Raw genomic sequence first — 18736 nt, forward strand, 5'->3', positions numbered from 1 at the left:
CAGGTCATGATCTCACAGTTTGTGAGCACCACATCGGGCTCTGTGCTGACAGGTCAGAGCCTGAAGCCTGCTTCAGATTCTGTGTCTGTCTGTCTGTCTGTCTCTCTCTCTCTCTCATTGCTCCTTCCCTGCTTATGCTCTGTCTCTCTCTGTCTCTCAAAATTAAACATTTAAAATAATTTTAAATATAAAATTTTTTAAATATTATTTTTTTAGGCTATGTAGCAAGCTCTATTTTTCTAATTCCTTAATATGTAGTTTCTTTGCCTTCTAAATTTCTGCTCCTTTTCAACCAAAATTTGATTTTGGATTTAAATTTCTTTAAGGAAAAAAAAATTCAAAAATCACTTCTCTACAGAATACATAGAAGAAAAAGTTGACCTGTATAAAATTCCACAAGAAAGTGTTGACATAGTCCTTCCATATTAATGAAAATAGTTTCCAGGTGATGTGGAAAATACATACTCAGTGTAAAGACAGTGTTGGAACCCAGTAAGTGTTGCCAGATAAAAACCAAGTACCTAGTGAAATTTGAATTTGAGATAAATAATGAATAATAATATTCCCCAATATTGCAAAGGACATACTTATACCACAAACTATTCTTTTGTTCATGTAAAAATTCAAATTTAATTGGGTGTCTTAAGTCTTTTTATTTTACTTCATTTTTTATTGTTGTTGTTTTTTGGTTTTTGCTAAATCTGGTAATCTTAGAACAACTAAAAGCTGTCTTAACTAAGTCTTTAATAATAGGCATCCATGATCCGCAAATCATGAGTATGAGGAATTATTGTATTTAAGCTGCAGAGTATCCTAATTAGTAAATATATAATAGTATATATTTAAAATATCCTACAACATGTACATAATATGTACATATAATACTATATATATATATATATATATATATATATTTATAAGCAAATATATTGTTAAAGAAGTCCATTGAAATGGGCAAAAATAGGTATTTCCATTTCTAGTTCAATAGTACTATAAAACTCTCCCCCTAAACTTCCCAAGTCATTTATTTTATTTTTTTTTATTTTTTTTTTCAACGTTTATTTATTTTTGGGACAGAGAGAGACAGAGCATGAACGGGGGAGGGTCAGAGAGAGAGAGGGAGACACAGAATCGGAAACAGGCTCCAGGCTCTGAGCCATCAGCCCAGAGCCCGACGCGGGGCTCAAACTCATGGACCGTGAGATCGTGACCTGGCTGAAGTCGGACGCTTAACCGACTGCGCCACCCAGGCGCCCCCCAAGTCATTTATTTTAAAGAAAATATTTGGTAATATCATTTCTATCATTCTTCAACTATGCCTAAGACATAACCAAATAGTTTATGATACATAAAATTCTTTGGAGAAAATGAGGATATGTTAGGGAGAAAAGGTTTCATCAACTATGCGGAATATAGGAAGTATGTCCTGTATATTTAAAATGTATGAATGCTATTTAAAAATGGTTTCCAGCTTACTTAATTTTTTTTATAATAACCTCTACTTTAAGCTTCAAAATACACTTCCCTTACTCTCAAAGTATTTTTACAATTACGAGTAATCACGCTGTTGGGTCACACTGTTATGTTCCAAAATTGTGAATATATATGGTTGATCATGACATTTTGGAATGCAGAAACAAAATATGAAAGAAAAATAGTTTATGCTTTAAAAACAAAACTTCTAGTTTTGCTATAATTTGTCAAGTGGTTCTATTCCATTTAATGATTTAGCCATTTTAATTAAATTGCATCTTCTTATTAAGATTCCTTTGACCATCAAATTTTTAAAATGTGTATGTTATTTATGATTTTAAAATGTACAGGATGGACTTAATTTGGGAATAGTTCATCAATAGTGAGAGATATTTAGCAAGAAAGTTTACTTTAATTAAATATGAACCAAAGCTTTGAAACAACTATAATTAAATGTTTATTCTTAAGTCTTATCTACTGACATTTCTGTCACAAATAGAAACTTCATTCCAAAAAATTACTTATTCTCAGTTTTAAGTTACATATCATGGGGTATTTCAGTTTTCTCTTTGTGAAACATCTATTATAAATTTCAAATAATAATATACAAAAACATATTACTATAACTGCATAATACTAAACATTGTTATAGAATATTCAGAAACGAGTCTAATTTCTTTAACAGTAATACAGATTGAATATTTAAAATTCAAGAAGATCACTTTCAAAAACTCTGGCTACAAAAATGCTTTATTTTGCCCAAAGAAAACAAATAAAGGGCATGCTTACTCATGTATATTTAGCTTTATTTTATATCAATTGAAAATCAATTTACTAAATAGCTTTTCTATTTACTGGAATAGATGTTTTATCTTGATTTGAATGTATATCGATTCTGACTTAATGGCTACTGGGAGCTTGCCTTTTACCAGCATAATGTTGCTTCCAGCTCTATGGACAAAATGAATATCAACAGGGAACACAGGAGGACTGAAGGAGAAGGCATAGGTGTCATATGGATATTCAAAAAAATTTTATTTGGCTTGAGTTTGAGAGACATTATAGGGCAATTATGCACATTATTTCTCTCATTTCTATAACAAAATTGGTAGCACATAAGTGATTAAGATTTTTTAAGAAGTAAATTAAAAAATAAGAACTTTTAAATTCTGAATAGATTTTGCAAATTTCTGTGTACATGTATTTGCAGACACATGTACTTTTTCCCAGAAATTTAAATACATAAAAAATATTAATATTTATTTTATGTTACTGTATCCTATATCATACATACTCTTTCACCAGGAGGGCCAGGAGGGCCATCACCACCTGAAGTACCCTATCAAAAATAAAAAAAGAAAAGAGAAAAAAAGAAAAATCAGTTTTGATTCCTTCTGATAGCATTTGTCCTCTGGAAGAGGAACTTACAGCAAACGCAAATAGAATACTTTTTTTTTTTTAATATAATTTATTGTCAAGTTAGCTAACACACTGTAGAGTACACAGCGTGCTTTTGGCTTCGGGAGTAGATTCCCATGATTCATCACTTACAACACCCAGTGCTCATCCCAACAAGTGCCTTCTCAATGCCCATCACCCATTTTCCCCTCTTCCCTGCCCCTCACATCATTCCTCAGTTTGTTCTCTGTATTTAAGAGTCTGTTATGGTTTGCCTCCCTCTCTCTTTGTAACTATTTTTTTCCCTTCCCTTCCCCCATGGTCTTCTGCTAACTTTCTCAAATTCCACACAAGAGTGAGAACATATGATAACTGTCTTTCTCTGACTGACTTACTTCACTTAGCATAATACCCTCCAGTTCTATCCATGATAGAACAAGTACTTCTAATACCTTTGGACCAGGTTTTCCCGTGGGACCTCTCGCACCTCTTGAACCTCGAGGACCCTGCATACGAGAGCAAAAGATGAAACCGATCGAGTGTCAGGCACACCCCAAAGCACAGAATCTGTTTTTATTTTTGAAGAAACTTATCTTGAAACATTAAATCCAAAATGAAAATTATTATTTTAAATAAAGCCACCCACCGTTGGGCCACGTTGACCCCGAGGTCCTGGTTTGCCAGCTACACCCTGCCAAAGACAGTTCAAACAGTTTCAGTAGGCAGCATATCACAGCGAATCATGAGTCTGGTGCTGAAAGACAGGTACTCATGCAAGAACATTTGTATGAGATAGTCCAGGACAATAGACTTCTATATCATACCCGTGCACCTTTCTCTCCATTGGCACCTGGAAACCCAGGAAATCCAGTGGAACCCTACAAAAATAAAAATAATAAACAATGAGTATGGTAACTAACGTTTTTAGACACAAGCTGCAGGCCTTTAGGAAAATGAACTTACAGTAACATCTGAAATCCTGGAAGCAGTGAAAGCATGAATTGATAAAATACATTTTAGTTTTTCACTTTAAAATAATGAACCAAGTATCATTTCTCATATTAGAAAATAGCAATTAGAGAACACTATATAAAATAATTTTGACTTAACAATTCTACACACTTGCTTCAACTTGGAAGAAAAATCTTATTTTTCATGAGCATGAATAAATATTAAAATAAGAATTTTATACAAATTTTCCTAAATTAACATTGTTGTATTTATTTGAAACTTTTAATATTATTACACCTTTAGAATTGAATCATATCATAAAGGCTAAAAATCTTCTTCCACCTTTCTGCTTGATGTTTGAATGTGGTTAAACCTAGCTGAGAGTTTAAGTCAGGCAGTCCAGCATTAAAGTCCTGTTTTTGGGATTCCAAAGGCATAAATTCATAACTTATATTTATCATACATTCACCTAAGTTGGGTACATTACTTATCCTCTCCAAGCATAGTTTTTCTGCAAAATGAGGACACTCACCCACATCTTATAGGTACTTTGACTTTGTGGGCGATTAGAATAAAGGAAGGCAAGGTATACAAATGATAATGATAGATAACAATAAGTATTGGTTGTTTAAAGGTGTAATAGGCACAGTGAAAGCATCATACTTCATCCACAGACAGTCACATTTTACAGATGGAATATAATATAGTCCCCCATTTCATTTTGTGCATATTCCAGATTTTTATCTGTTTACAGATTCCTTTGAACATGACTGTGACTGGTTTGCTTTATCGTATCATGAAACAGAACAGATTAAAGTTCAGATCTTTTCTCCTCAATGTGCTAACTATGAGACTTTGGAAACTGTGTGCTTCCAAATACTCACTTTTCCTATTCAGACCACTTTATGAATTAAATGCAATAATGTATAAAATATCCAGCAGAGTAGTAGACATTCAGATTTTACATACTTTCCCATGTGTTAAGGGAGATATAACAAAACCTTCCTTTGACTTGAATATATTTCTTGCTTTTCTTTCCATTCATTTGGATTAAACTACCCCTAAAATAATATTTATCTAAGTGATAAGTGTCCCCTCCATTTCATGATAATTCAGAGTAATTCCTAATAATGTGGATTGTCAAATCCCACTGCAGATTTCTCTCTCTAGCAGAAGGACCCAGGAATCTGCATCTTTAACAATTCCTCCAGGTGATGTATATAATAGATATCAATGTATATTTCCTCTAGGAGAAAGTTGTATGTGAAGCCTTATGGGAGCTGATGGCCAAAACAATTATCCATTGTATGCACTGCTGAGCTTCTTTTTATGACCCATTTCCCAATATATTCTAATTCATATCTATAGAGGTTACTATGTGATTCACCTGAGGACAATTGTTAGGACATGTAATATTCACATAATGGGGAAATAATGTCTGAAAATTATGTTTTTTGAAGGGCTTTCAAAGCCTTTTTCTCTATGGAGAATGAGAAGTTAGATCTGGTAGAGAATTACTATGGGACTACTCTAGGAATTTGACAAGTGAGTAGAATCCAATATGGAAATAACCTACTCTACCAGATTTTATCTGTGAACAAATATTCATTTCTGTCTTGAATAGAATAGATAACTAATCACATTTGTAGAGACTCCATTCAAACAAATTGCTCTATGCATCAATTTTATTGTTATAAAATTTATTTTCTTATGTAAGTTTCTGCTCTAGGCAATTTATGAGAAAAAAACAAAAATGCCCAATCCATCAACTAAATAGTTTGTAATATAAAGGCATATTCTTCTTTTCTCACATAAGGAGTTATCACCAAAATATAAAATTTCCATGATAGGTTTTTACTTTATTTTATTTTTAATGTTTATTCATTTTTGAGAGAGAGAGAGAGAAAGAGAGAGAGAGAGAGAGAGAGAGCAGGGGAGAGGCAGAGAGAGAGAGAGAGAGAGAGAGACAGAATCTGAAGCAGGCTCCAGGCTCTGAGCTGTCAGCACAGAACCCAGTGAGGGGCTTGAACTCATGAACTGTGAGATCATGACCTGAGCTGAAGTAGGACGCTTAACCAAGTGGGCCACACAGGCACCTCAGGAAATATAGGTTTTTAAATGGAAAAAACAAACAGCACATTAAAGGCTGAAAAGTCAAAGATTAATGGTAAAATTGGCTCACCAATTGTGAAACTTACAAAATTATTCGAACGCTGTTTTAAATATAAAGAATCCTACATTAAAACAGATTTACTTTTTGAAGTAGTGATCTTTTTATAGTACCAATGATGGTGCAACTTTCAAATACCCATTGTGATTTACATCACTAGTAAGATATTAAATAAATTATATTGTCTAACTATAGTCCTTAAACTGCTTAAGAGATTAGCAGTTGAATTTCACTTTTAGTGCAATACAGATTTAAATATATTCAAAATTCATTAGATTCCACATAGGAAAAAAAATGTGAAGATATCTTTGATCTTTGATGAGACCATTATTTTTTGTTTTAGAACTAAGAAACGTTAATCATTTTTTATCATAAAAACAGTTATTGTGAAGAACAGTAATATGAAAAAATAAAAACCAAGGTTTCAGACATTTTGGTTAAGGAGTAAAGAAAAAAATGTTTGATTTCTCTAGGAAGAAACATTTCTCTCCAGTCACTCTGGTGCATTTTGTTAATAAAAATAACTCAAAGAATATTGAACAGAGTATTGTCATAGGAAAAACAGAAGGAAATAAGAATGTCAAATAAAATAATATTGTGCTAAGCCTTCAAGTAATATGATAGTTTTCTGTTTTTAAATCAAAACAGCACAATTGCAATTCAACTTCCTAATTATATCAAGAACTCATCAAGCAATCTAATGATAGCTTAAAGTTGTGGGTTATGCAGTAAATGCTGTTTTTTTTTTTTTTTTCACTCATAATACTTGTGAAAATGATTGACATTTGAAAGGAAGGTAGCTAAGAGACGGGGCAGTGTAATAGAGACAATATCTAAAAGGTAAAACTTACTAATAAGCATTCTAAATGTAGCTAGAAACCTTTAAATGATGCATGTGTTATTTTTAAGTCACAGATGAAAAGCTCAAAGCATTATGTTTACCTCTTACTATACAAGGGATTCCACATTTTCTAGAAACTCAATGAAAATTTATAAGACAAAACCACATAGCAAGCCTAATACAGTGTCATCACAGGACAATGAGTGAACATAAGTACATGCAGTTCACATTTGTCAAGAGGAAGGACATTCTGGTTTCCCAATGATTATCTGGGGAACTTATTAATAAATATGTTTGGAGATTATTATATAAACAGGATTTATCTTTATATACGATTCCTGTCAAGCCTGAATGGGTCAAACAGAGACAGATTGAAAGGTTGATGGATAGATAGTCTGTCTCATGGGCATATAAGCATTTTAATAGTAGAAACCAGAATGTATGTATTAATTTATTTAACCACTTTAATCAACTAGTCAATGCAAGAAGTTCAGCCTTGACAAACTTTTAAGATTAGCTTGAGGAAAATTAGCACACCAGGGTAAACATCTATTTTTAAAACTATCTATTTTTATGCTTAAAATATGTATATTTCAAATAGTTACAAATAAAATTTTAGTTCTGTAGTGGATCAGATGGTGGCCCCAAATCCATATATCTGATATTCAAATCTCTGGAACATGTGAATGTTGCCTTATTTGGAAAAAGAGGTCTTTGTAAGTGTAGGTTAAGTTAAGGATCTTGAAATGAGATCATGTGGTCCCTAAATGCAAAGACAAGTGTCTTTATGAGGCAGAGGAGAAGACAGAGAGAAAAAAAAGGCCATGAGGAGATGGCAGAGCTATGCAGAGACAAACCACGGACTGCCCTGGTTTACTAGAAGCTGGAAGAGACAAGGAGAGACTCTCGCCTAGAGCTTTTGGAGGGACTGGGGCCCTGCTGACACCTTGATTTTATTAGGCTTCTGGTCTCCAGAACCATAAGAGAGTAAATCTTTGTTGTTTTAAGTCACCAAGTTTGTAGAAATTTGTTACAGTAGCCCTAGGAAACAAATACTGGGGAAAGGAGGGAAGAGAAAGATGATGAAAGATGTATTGTAATTTTTTTTTTAAAGGCAGCAAGTGGAAATTCAAACCCTTAGGGTACTAGAAATGAAATCAAAAACTGTTATCCATCATTTATCATCCCCTTTATAACTTCTAGATATAGTAGTATGTCACTCTGGAATAGTCCTGATTCCAATTACAAGGAAGTAGCTGACTATGTCTTCCTTTTATGACACTGTCTGCTAAAATACTCCAGTCCATAATCACCTAGGCTCCCAGAGCTCCTTGTGTACCAGGCACCCACAAACCTGATGTCTTTCCCTTGTGAAATTATATTTTAAGGATTTATCATCTCTGTGTTACAAACCATTATGTATGATTAATTTCTACAAAATGTTGATAAACTATAAACATCAAGCTAATTGTTTTACCTTTGGACCTTGTCTTCCTGGATATCCTGGTAATCCTGGAACACCAAGTTTCCCCTAAAGTTAAAAAAAATAATAATAAAGATTCTAAGTTGAATTAAGTTTAAATGATGATTTTAGCCATTTTTCTAGAAGTTAGAACCACATATTTGTACAGTCAAAGGGAAGATTTACAAGTTTTCACCATACTTTACTTACATTATATTTCTTCATTTGCATAGGGAAAATTGTTTTGGACATATTTCTAATGCTATAACGTTCTCTAACTTAACACCTGTCTAAGTGACAGTGCCTTCTTTGGGGGCAGGACCCTGAGCTAAGAAGAATTCTAGGACTCTCTCTGAACTCTTAAGCATGACTAAAGAAAATGCCTAAGCTTTTCAACATTAAAATTATTTAAAGTTAGTTGATGTAGTTAGAACTGCATTTAGATTTTATCATTTCAGCTGGAGTTAATCCTTTTTATAAAATGATTTCATTTCTCATGTAAATACAAAGTAAGCAATCCTGAGTTATTTAAGTATTTCTCACTGAGCAGTTTAAAGAACTATACAAGAAATTCTGACCTAATTTTGGGGCCAAGCTGCTTCTTCTTTTCAAACATCTGGAAAATCTGGGTTAATCGACACATCAAATGTTGAGAACTATAGCTAAGTAATGATGATTTTTGTGGAGTGTTAATTCCTGCAGGTGGGACCTTAAATGTGCAACAATTTTGTTCCAGTGCAATGAGATTACTTCTCAAAAAGTGCTAAAACAGTAAATTGCAGCAAAGTCCAAAGATGTGTAACGAATACCAAGAGGTTTAAAATGCTATACTAGCAAAATTTCACCCTGAACAAAGCATTAACTTAAAAATACAGGTAATGAGAAAATTAAACTAAATTTCTGAATAAAATGTTTGTGGACTTTTACTGTGACTATTTGCCTTAAGATTTTATAAAAGCACACTCATATATATATAATATTATTTATCAAAGTCTTAAAACATTGGGAAGCACATAGCATCATTGTTTCCCATGTACATTTAAACAAAATAAGAATAGAAATAAAAACAAATCCAAATTACTACATGTAACAGTAAGAGAGGAACAGCAACTTTATGAACCACAATAAATATTTTACTGGATGAATCAAGGTAAGAAAATAGGAATACAGTTTATGACCTTGTTATTATAGATTGAACTAAAGAGTTGTCTGATTCAAGATCAACACTGCATAGGTAAGCAGTCTTCAGATGGAAAATATGCAAACAAGCCCTAAGAAGTATGCTTATAATGATGTCCCTTTGGATGCATTAAGTTATCATATCTGTTTTATGCCACTGATTTCAAGGTTAATGAAATTCTCTAATTATGATCATGAAGTCTTTGTGTTCCATGTTAATTACTGTATTATAATATAGACTCTTACTCACTTTAGAGTCATTTCAAAATAAATCCAGGCAGAAGTTTTGTTTGCCTTTTCAATATGGTGATGGGCAACTTCCATAAAGGGGAAATGCTAATGAAATGTTAAAGAAGAATTGTGGGGTAAAGTCCTGATGCCTCTGAAGAGACTCTGGCGTCATTTACAAGAATAAAGTGGAGGAAGGATGGGAGGAAGTTCCCATAATAGTCTGAAACTATTGGCTAGTGAGTACTCTAAGTGGAAGGGTGATAGGGCCTTGGAAGCCTTTGTTTCCTCTCATCCTTTCCTTCCCTGCCTAAACACGATGACATTATTCATCAGTTCACAAATGGCAACTGGGAGGGTGAAACTTTAGAAGAACTACTACATCAGATGATTCATAATGACATGAGGAAACATCTTCTTACCTATGCAGTCACAGTGCCTGTGTAATCCTTATATATTGTTCTTCTGAGCCAGGATGGCAAGGAGGGAAATTAAGAGTTTTCTTAAACAGCATGGAATTCTCATATTTTATAGAATAGTGGCATGCTCAATATAGAAAATTTGGAAAGCAGGTATACATATTAAAAGGAAGGAAATCATCTGAGTTATACCACCAAGAAATAATTCGTATTTATATTTTTCTTTAGTGTACAAATAGGATAACACTTGTCATGGGAATTTCTAGTTCTTTCTTAATTTAACTTCATAGTTACATATGAGGTGTTCACCATATCACTAAATACTCTATGATGCCATAGTTTTAATGTTGTCTAATATTACATGAAAATATAAATGTAATGGTTGAAAATATTTTCTGACATAGTATATATAGCACAGTGGCTCTTAAATCAATGAATATTACAATTATGGGGACGTTTTAAAACATAGTGATGCCTGGGTTAACACTAGACTAAAATTAATCTCTTCAAGTTGGGCTTTGACATCATCATTTTGTAAAACACTTGCCTGTGAAAATGCATGTTCATGTGAAAAAATATAAAGTGTACATTTTGGCATGAGGAGCAAAGATAATTCTACCTCTTCCAAAACAATAAGTATACCATCTTTCATTGATTCTTTGATCCATTGTTAATCACATGCACATTCTTTTTTAAACTTTTTTTTAATTTTATTTGAGAGAGAGAATGATAGCAACAGAGAGAGAGAGAGAGAGAGCATAAGTGGGGGAAGGAGGGAAAGAGAGAGAGAGAGAGAGAGAGAGAGAATCCCAAGCAATGTGGGGCTCAGACTCAGGAACTGCGAGATTATGACCTGAGCCGAAATCAGGAGTCAGACGCTTACCCGACTGAGCCACCCAGGCGCCCCAATCACACTCAAATTCTTAATCTCTAATGAACGTGCAAGAGCTTGAAGAACTGCTAATTCTCCAAGGCCAAGGAGAGCAGAGGGGATAGGTGACAAGGGAGAGTGAAAAAGGATCAATGTAGCCCTCTCATGGTTGTACTCCTAATAGTATACGGATATGCTTGAAACGCAATAGAATCCTCTAGTTTTCTGACATAGATGATTAAAAATATTTTTAAATGACAATGAAACATCATCTGTGAATTTAAAGTTGTTCACTGACCTTCTCTCCTGCTTGCCCAGAAGGACCGGGGTCTCCAGTTGGACCTGCTCGACCCTTGGGTCCTTCAGGGCCATCTTCTCCTCTTGGACCTACTTGACCAACTTCTCCCTGAAACACAGAGTAGCAAAATTCTTATAATTTAAAATACATTGGAGATTGAATAACAGACATTATAGTCTATCAGAAAGTCATATTCTTCAACTCTTCATTTATTTCCTTATGTTTTATTTATGACAAAGAGGCCTGAAAACATTTGACTTCATCAACCTTTCCATTGGTAAATAGACAACTGAATATAGTCTGACATTTGAGAGCTTGTTTGGAGGTTCTAGCAGGGGAGCGCAGCTACTCGTATACCCTTGATCGAAGAAGGGTCCTCCTGTATTGGGGAAAGTCGTCCTCTTCGACTGAGCGTGCTTCCGGAGAGACACACGTGGAGTGGTGAGGAAGGAAGGGGACCCCCGCCTAGCCAGCCAGATCAGCTGAATCAACCCTGGTGATCAATGGGGTGACAGATGTCGCAGCCAGATTGCCCTCCCATCCTAGTCTGACATTTGAAAACCTACAACAGCCTGATGCTACCATGTTTAATATTAAAGTAATTTTAACACATCTGTGTTGCACAGAGGAAGAAAAAAAAATAAGATTCAAAGTTAGATGGTATAGGGTGGCAGAATAATCAACCCCAAAATATGCCACTCTGGTGTGAAGATTATTTTGAACTGAAAGCAACTGAGAAGAAGCAGATGTAAGAGAAGCTGCTAACAGCAGGATATAAATTTTCAAAAGTGCCCTCCCTCCCCTTTCTACAAGAAAAGACAAATGTTAATCACTGGACACAACTAGACCCTTATCAGTCTGGAGCCAAAAGCAGACACCAGAGGAATCTATTCAACAAACTTCATTAACTAGCCTTTGTCTACCTTTAGTTTCTAATATATCTACCTTCCCACAATTTGCAGCCCTAGAAACTAAAAGTCCTTTTCCTTGACATCTCTCTAAAAATTTATTCTTCCTTTGCTGAAATGCCATATAAGCCCAAATTCTAACCACCCCTTTGAGTTAATTATCATGGAGTGCTCCCATGTGTAAACTTGAGGCACAGGCTAGAAAACTTCTGTTTGTTTTTCTTTTGTTAATTTGTCTTTTGTCAATCTAATTTTACAGGGCCCCAGCCTGAGAACCTAGCAGGTTAGTAGGAAAAAGTAATTTTCCTCTCTGACAATATCAATTTTGGAAAACACTTTTGGAACACAAGAAAAATGCCTCCATTTTAGACTTGTTTTTCACATTTATAGTTTTAGGGACTGAAATGTGTAAATCCTTGCCCCCATTCTGGAAACAAGCATTGCATACATTTTAGGGAAACAAAAATTCTGCAGTATGCTTCTTTGCTTAGATATATTAGGTATTATGGTGTTAGATAAAATAAATCTTCCCAATAAAGCATGTAGTTTAATTTACTTTGGGAAACTCGTATTTTTGTTTTCTAGACATTCATTACCAGAAAAAAAAGTGTACTACTTTTATGCTCAAAAATTCAAGATCACTAATAATGAAAGTTCAAGAAAGTTGCAAATACATGGTTTCCAAGCAATAGCTCACCACAAAATTTAGAAGAAACCTATAAAACCTCTTATTTTTTTTACTACTTATTTATTTATTTTAAGACAGAGAGGCAGAGAGAGAAGCTCAAGCAGGCCCTGCACTGTCAACACAGACCCCAATTCAGGGCTCAAACCCACAAAATGAGAGATCGTGGCCTGAGCCAAAATCAAGAGTCAGACAATTTAAACTGCTGAGCCACCCAGACGCCCTTCAAACCACTTCTTTTAAACAATTTGATCATCAACTTAGAAAATGCCTATAAATAATACTACTCAACTTTATGCATACACACACACACACACACACACAGGATGTAGAACATGGGAATTTAGTATAATATCTGAAAGACTATATTGTCTCCACAAAAATTAACATGTCTAATCTTCATATAAAAATCAAAGTGAGCAAAGTCTCAGTACAAACATTTTTATTTATTCTGTGCTTTCTATATTTAAATATAAGGATATACACACGCATGCCTACATATACACACACATGTAAGTGTTTATTTTTGTACGAATTTTCCTCTTACTTACTCTGTCACCTTTAAGACCCATGTCACCTTTGAATCCTGGAAAACCATCTTCACCCTAAAAAATAAAAGTAATAAAACTGGTGTTTAATGATTTGCTTGAATGAATCTAAAACATGGCTATATAAAATATGAACACTGGTAATTTAGGGAAAATTGTTCTGGGAAATGTGAATCCTAGCTGTGAAATCTCCTTCTCCCTATTCTAATCTTTATTGCCTGTATCCTGTTGTCTTTTTATTATTATTGGCTCCAAGTTACTCCAGGAAATTTTCCTCCAATATGTCAATTAGATCTCTGTCTTATGGGGGATATAACCATTCCCTTATAGTAACATATATCTTATGCCATCTGAACACATAAAAAGTAAATATTTAAATAATTATCATTTTAATTTTGGAATACAAGGACTTTTGATTACCAATTAAAATGTTTTTACCCTTAATTTTATACTAATTCACACCAAAGAATATTATAGTATGCATTTTGTATCATGTGCTTTAGATAAATGCCTTGTAGCTCAACTTGTATTCTATATTACAATCTCTTTTCAGATGCAAAATAAGCAAGCCAACATTATTCTTTACATGTCAATAGAGAATGTTCATTATTACATCAGTTCAGTAATACTGAAAACTGGGCTTCCTTTAGTAAAGAAAGCAGAAATATTTCATACTATTCTGAGTGAAATTTAGATTTTTAACAGTCAGCTTCATAGGGCTGCCTGGGTGGCTCAGTCAGTTAAGCATCCCACTACTGTTTTTGGCTCAGGTCTTGATCTCATGGTGAGATCAAGCCCCACGTCAGGCTCTACACTGGGTGTGGAGCCTGCTTAAGATTTTCTCTCTCTCTTTCTGCCCATCCCTCCCTCAAAAAAAAAATTAAAAATAAAGAATAAATAAAAGTAAGCTTCATGAACAAACTTAATGTCTCTTAATTTCAAGAAAAAAATTAAATTCCTAAAGAATAACCATTCAATTTTCAATAGCATTAATTGAGCATTACTCTGTTCTGAGTCCATGTATGGAGTATTTTGAGATTTTTAACAATAAAAACTAAGATAGAACATTTGCATTAACTTTGATACACATGGAGATGGATGTTCAGATGATAAAAACATGAAGATGATGATGGTTCTGGTGTTGGTGGTAGTGAGGCAAGAAGCTATTTGAAGAAGGTTTGACAGGGCAGTTGGTATCTTAATTAGGAGTTAGAGAATGGATATTACTTAAAAAGTTTGAGGAAAGGATATTTCAGGCTGAGTATGAGAACAGAGCTAGGAAGATTGGCACATATACTTTTCCACATTCTGCTGCCAAGTGACCTCTATAAAAAACAAAACTGATCACACAATTTTTTTACTTTAAAACAACTCAATGGTTCCAAATTGTTAATAATGAATATAAGCTGCCATCTCTCCCCTCCCCTTCTGACAAGCATGATCTAGCCCTTGCTTGTTCATTTTGGCAGTCATATCTTTGATCTTGAATCTCCCTTCTACCCCCTACCCAAATGCACTGAGATTGAGTTCTAGAAAAAATTAATTACCTATATTTCCATTTGTAATTTTTGCATTGGTTGCCATTGTCATACACACACCTGCAAACCCTTTACCTTCTCTGTCTACCTCTGTCTACCTTTACTCTTCTTCCAAGACTCAGTTCATAATTCTGCTATGAAGTTTCCTATGACCTCAGTCTTTCTCCCACCTTGAAATTAACCTCTCTGTCTTGTGTGCTCCCACTAAACATTTATTATTATCAGAACATGCCACCCTGCACTTAGTAAATCATAGTTTTTTTCTTTTATTAATTGGTAGAAAATAAGACTTATGCCTAATTAGCCTCTGTGCTTCAAGTGCCTCATACATTTTTGATCCTCAATAACCATGCCATTTAATAAACATTTACTAAATGGACCCTTACTAAGTGAACATGCCTCAGTGTGTGTTTAGCAAGGTATGTTAAGATCCAGAACATATTAGGTAATTATGGATATGAGACCTAAACCTAGAAACGGGGTCCAATCTGATATCTTGCTTAAACCTAAAAATTATGACAGGTCTAGAAGTTACCTTTAAGACAAAAGCATGATGTTTTCAGTATTCTGGCTATAAAGCAGCCGTGTAAGTAGGATTCTTTCTGTACTGAATGCAACTGGGCAATAATAGAGGCTTAAAAGCTGAAAATGACCATTTAACTTCCTATTGACTATTGTCTTCATTACCTTCTCTCTAGAGAGAAAGGTAATTACACAGTTGCCAAATTTAGTTTAAAGAACACTGAAATCTAAGTCAAAAAATCAATAACAGATTTTACAATTTTTCCAGGCAGAAATTTTTGTTTTAGAGAGAACATCGTTGACTATAAGCTATTTCTGGCACATCTTTGTTTTCAATATGTTCACAATTAGAAAATAAATTAGAAAAGCAAATAAGAAATAAATTAGAAGACTTAAATTATTAGGTGTATCCTTACAATAAGCAGCATTTTTTAAAACAAGTGACTCTATCAAGTTACTAAGCTTTTCAGTCCTAAAACTATCAGGTCTGAATTAATCTTCAGAAAGAAAAAAGGAGAGGGGTAAACAAGGAATTCACCTATGCCATTTGCCATTGGGTTATGTTGCGTAAGGTCTAAGGAACACATCTGTCTGTACAATGAAGAATTCTAATCCTAGTTAGGGTACTAATTGCTTTTTCACCTTTAGTTAACCATTAACACTGTTATGTGTAAAAAGAAAAAAAGTTTCAACATCCTTCCTTATCTCTTTCAAGAAAAATGGCCAATTATAAACATTCTCAGAAAAACAAAATAAATAATAGATATTAAAATTCACTAATATTTAATGACTCTTCACAGTTTGAAAATAGGGAGAATTTGTATTAGAACAAAGTTTCCATTAACTTTTATATGAATTTCTCTAATCTAGATAATACGTTATTAGATTTGATAAAATAACAGGTATAAATATAATAAAAGATACAAAAAAAAGTATTGCTGAAAATTACCTTAGCAATTTTTTAGGACAATGTTTTTATTTTACACACTTAAAATAAGACTCAGTAAATTAAACAATCTGCCTCAGTTTACCAGTCTACTTAGTATGAGAACTAGAATTGGAACTCAAAATTTTTATAGCCCATGGCGGGCTCTGTGCTGACAGTTCAGAGCCTGGAGCCTGCTTCAGATTCTGCGTCTCCCCCTCTCTCTGCCTCTCCCCAACTGGCTCTCTTTCTCTCAAAAATAAACATTAAAAAACATTAAACAACAAACATTTAAATTTTTTTTAATTCTTTTTCTCTACATCTACTTTTGCTTCTGAGATCACACACCATTCAAAACAACCAATAATCTCCAATTGTTTTTCTACATATAAGCAGTACACATTATTTTCCTGTGTGAGTTTCTCTTCACAGGTATCTCATCATCTATATTCTTACTTACTTCTGTCATTTTGCCACTATCTCTTTTCCAGCAAGTTTACAACTTTCCCACCCCAATTAACCTTTCCTTTAAACACTGTCTTTCCTAAACTCTTTGGAAGGCACTTATTGCAGACAAAAATTTGAATTAACTCTTAAATGTCTTAAGAAATATTGCAAACAGAGAAAATGTTTATATGTGTGTATATATGTATTTTTTTTTTTGCATAGGCCATTTGCAAATAATTACAAGCTCAACCCTATCTGACCAATCATTGGGCTCAGCTACCAACTCAATAGGACATTATCCTTGAAGTTCATCTGTGATGATCAGAATGAATTGGGATTCTTATCAAAGTAACTGAGTTCATTTCAAATTCATAATAATTTTTATACAGTAGAACTGAATATAGTTGCATTACTTAACAATGCCTCAGTATGTTACTTTTTATTTTTTAGAAAAAATTATAATGGATATAGTAGTCCCATCCCTTCAGTCCTTGTTTTCCATTCCTCATTGGTATCAAATCCACACAAGGTGCTTTTTTTTTTTTTTTTTTTTGGTGCTTTTAATAACATTATGACTATGGGAATTAAATTATCATTAAAATCAAAATTTATATTCCATAGTTTCTCAACAAAGCTATAAACATTTTATTCTAAACACTATTTTTTAAATATAATATTGTATTAAGAATAATAATACTGCCTGTGAGTAATGCCATTTTACTTTTTTTTTAATGTTTGCTTATTTTGAGAGAGAGAGAGAGACAGGGGGATAGAGTAGGGGAGGAGCAGAGAGAGAGGGAGACACAGAATCCATCCAAAGCAGGCGCCAGGCTCTGGAGCTATCAGCACAGTGTTATGGGGTTTGAACACACAAACCGCAGATGACCTGAGCTGAAATCAAGAGTTGGGCACCTGAGCCACCAAGGTGCCCCTGCCATTTTATTTTAACATAATCAGTGAAGGATCTGGGGGTTCTACACTTACATTAAACATTTATGTAAACAAACAAACAAACAAACAAACAAAACACCTCACTTTCAGTTTCTTTTCCCAAGGACAATTAAACTACAAATGCTCTATGAAAGATTCCACATTCTTTCATTCACCTCTGCCTACTTTTAATCTTTATTTCTTCTCATTAATATTTTTGTTTTGCATACAGTATAATATCTAAGATTTCTTCTTCCCCCAATTGATTTAGAGTACTTCTAACTTTCATAATTTCCAATGCATTTCAGCTTAACTTTGGGGATTTCAGTAAAGAAAGAAGGGAATAAACATTCCTCTGTTAGGCATATAACTGGATATGTACAAGCCCTGTGGCTAATTTATTCATAGGCAACTCTATGATTTATAAAAGTAAACACATGTAAGAAAAAAAGGGATACAGGATTAATTCTGTTTATGACATATCTTTGCTTCTGTTCTATAATGTAGTCCTCACCCCAGGGTATAATCTTTTTTCAAAAAAGTTTCCATGATACACAGTACAAATGTCTGCTATCAAGTAATCACTTAATATATGGGGAAATGAAATAGCTGTTGAATGAATTTAAATTTTTGATCTAATAGATATGTAGTAATTAAAATCATCTAAATAAATTATATCTTACCTTTTCACCTTTAGAGCCCTTGAGGCCTCTGACACCATCTGCTCCCTATAGAATAAATTAGAAGGATTAAGTGATTGTAATATTTTTCACTGAAAATAAATGGTGTGAAAAAAAATAACGTTTACCTTTACTCCTCGGGGACCAGGGTAACCAATAGGACCCTGTGGACCAGGAGGACCCTGAAAAAGACCCATTGCTATTTAAACATGCATTATGTTGAAAGTGCTACTCATCCACACAGTAATTTTACCAAATAATCT

General features: G+C 33.7%; 1 protein-coding gene across 10 annotated transcripts in view; it reads right to left on the reverse strand.

The window, feature by feature from the left end:
• Positions 1 to 18736, reverse strand: part of COL11A1 (collagen type XI alpha 1 chain) — a 227574-nt gene that overhangs the window by 92417 nt on the left and 116421 nt on the right. For all 10 annotated transcript variants that reach the window (XM_045478454.1, XM_045478457.1, XM_045478462.1 and 7 more), the window contains 9 exons: positions 18602 to 18655; positions 18477 to 18521; positions 13435 to 13488; positions 11291 to 11398; positions 8311 to 8364; positions 3696 to 3749; positions 3518 to 3562; positions 3324 to 3377; positions 2768 to 2812 (listed from right to left, as the gene is read on the reverse strand). In XM_045478454.1, coding sequence (XP_045334410.1) covers positions 2768 to 2812; positions 3324 to 3377; positions 3518 to 3562; positions 3696 to 3749; positions 8311 to 8364; positions 11291 to 11398; positions 13435 to 13488; positions 18477 to 18521; positions 18602 to 18655 — 513 coding nt within the window. The remainder of the gene's footprint in view (positions 1 to 2767; positions 2813 to 3323; positions 3378 to 3517; positions 3563 to 3695; positions 3750 to 8310; positions 8365 to 11290; positions 11399 to 13434; positions 13489 to 18476; positions 18522 to 18601; positions 18656 to 18736) is intronic.

The sequence above is a fragment of the Leopardus geoffroyi genome, chromosome C1 (assembly GCF_018350155.1).
Source record: "Leopardus geoffroyi isolate Oge1 chromosome C1, O.geoffroyi_Oge1_pat1.0, whole genome shotgun sequence".
Lineage (NCBI taxonomy): Eukaryota > Metazoa > Chordata > Mammalia > Carnivora > Felidae > Leopardus > Leopardus geoffroyi.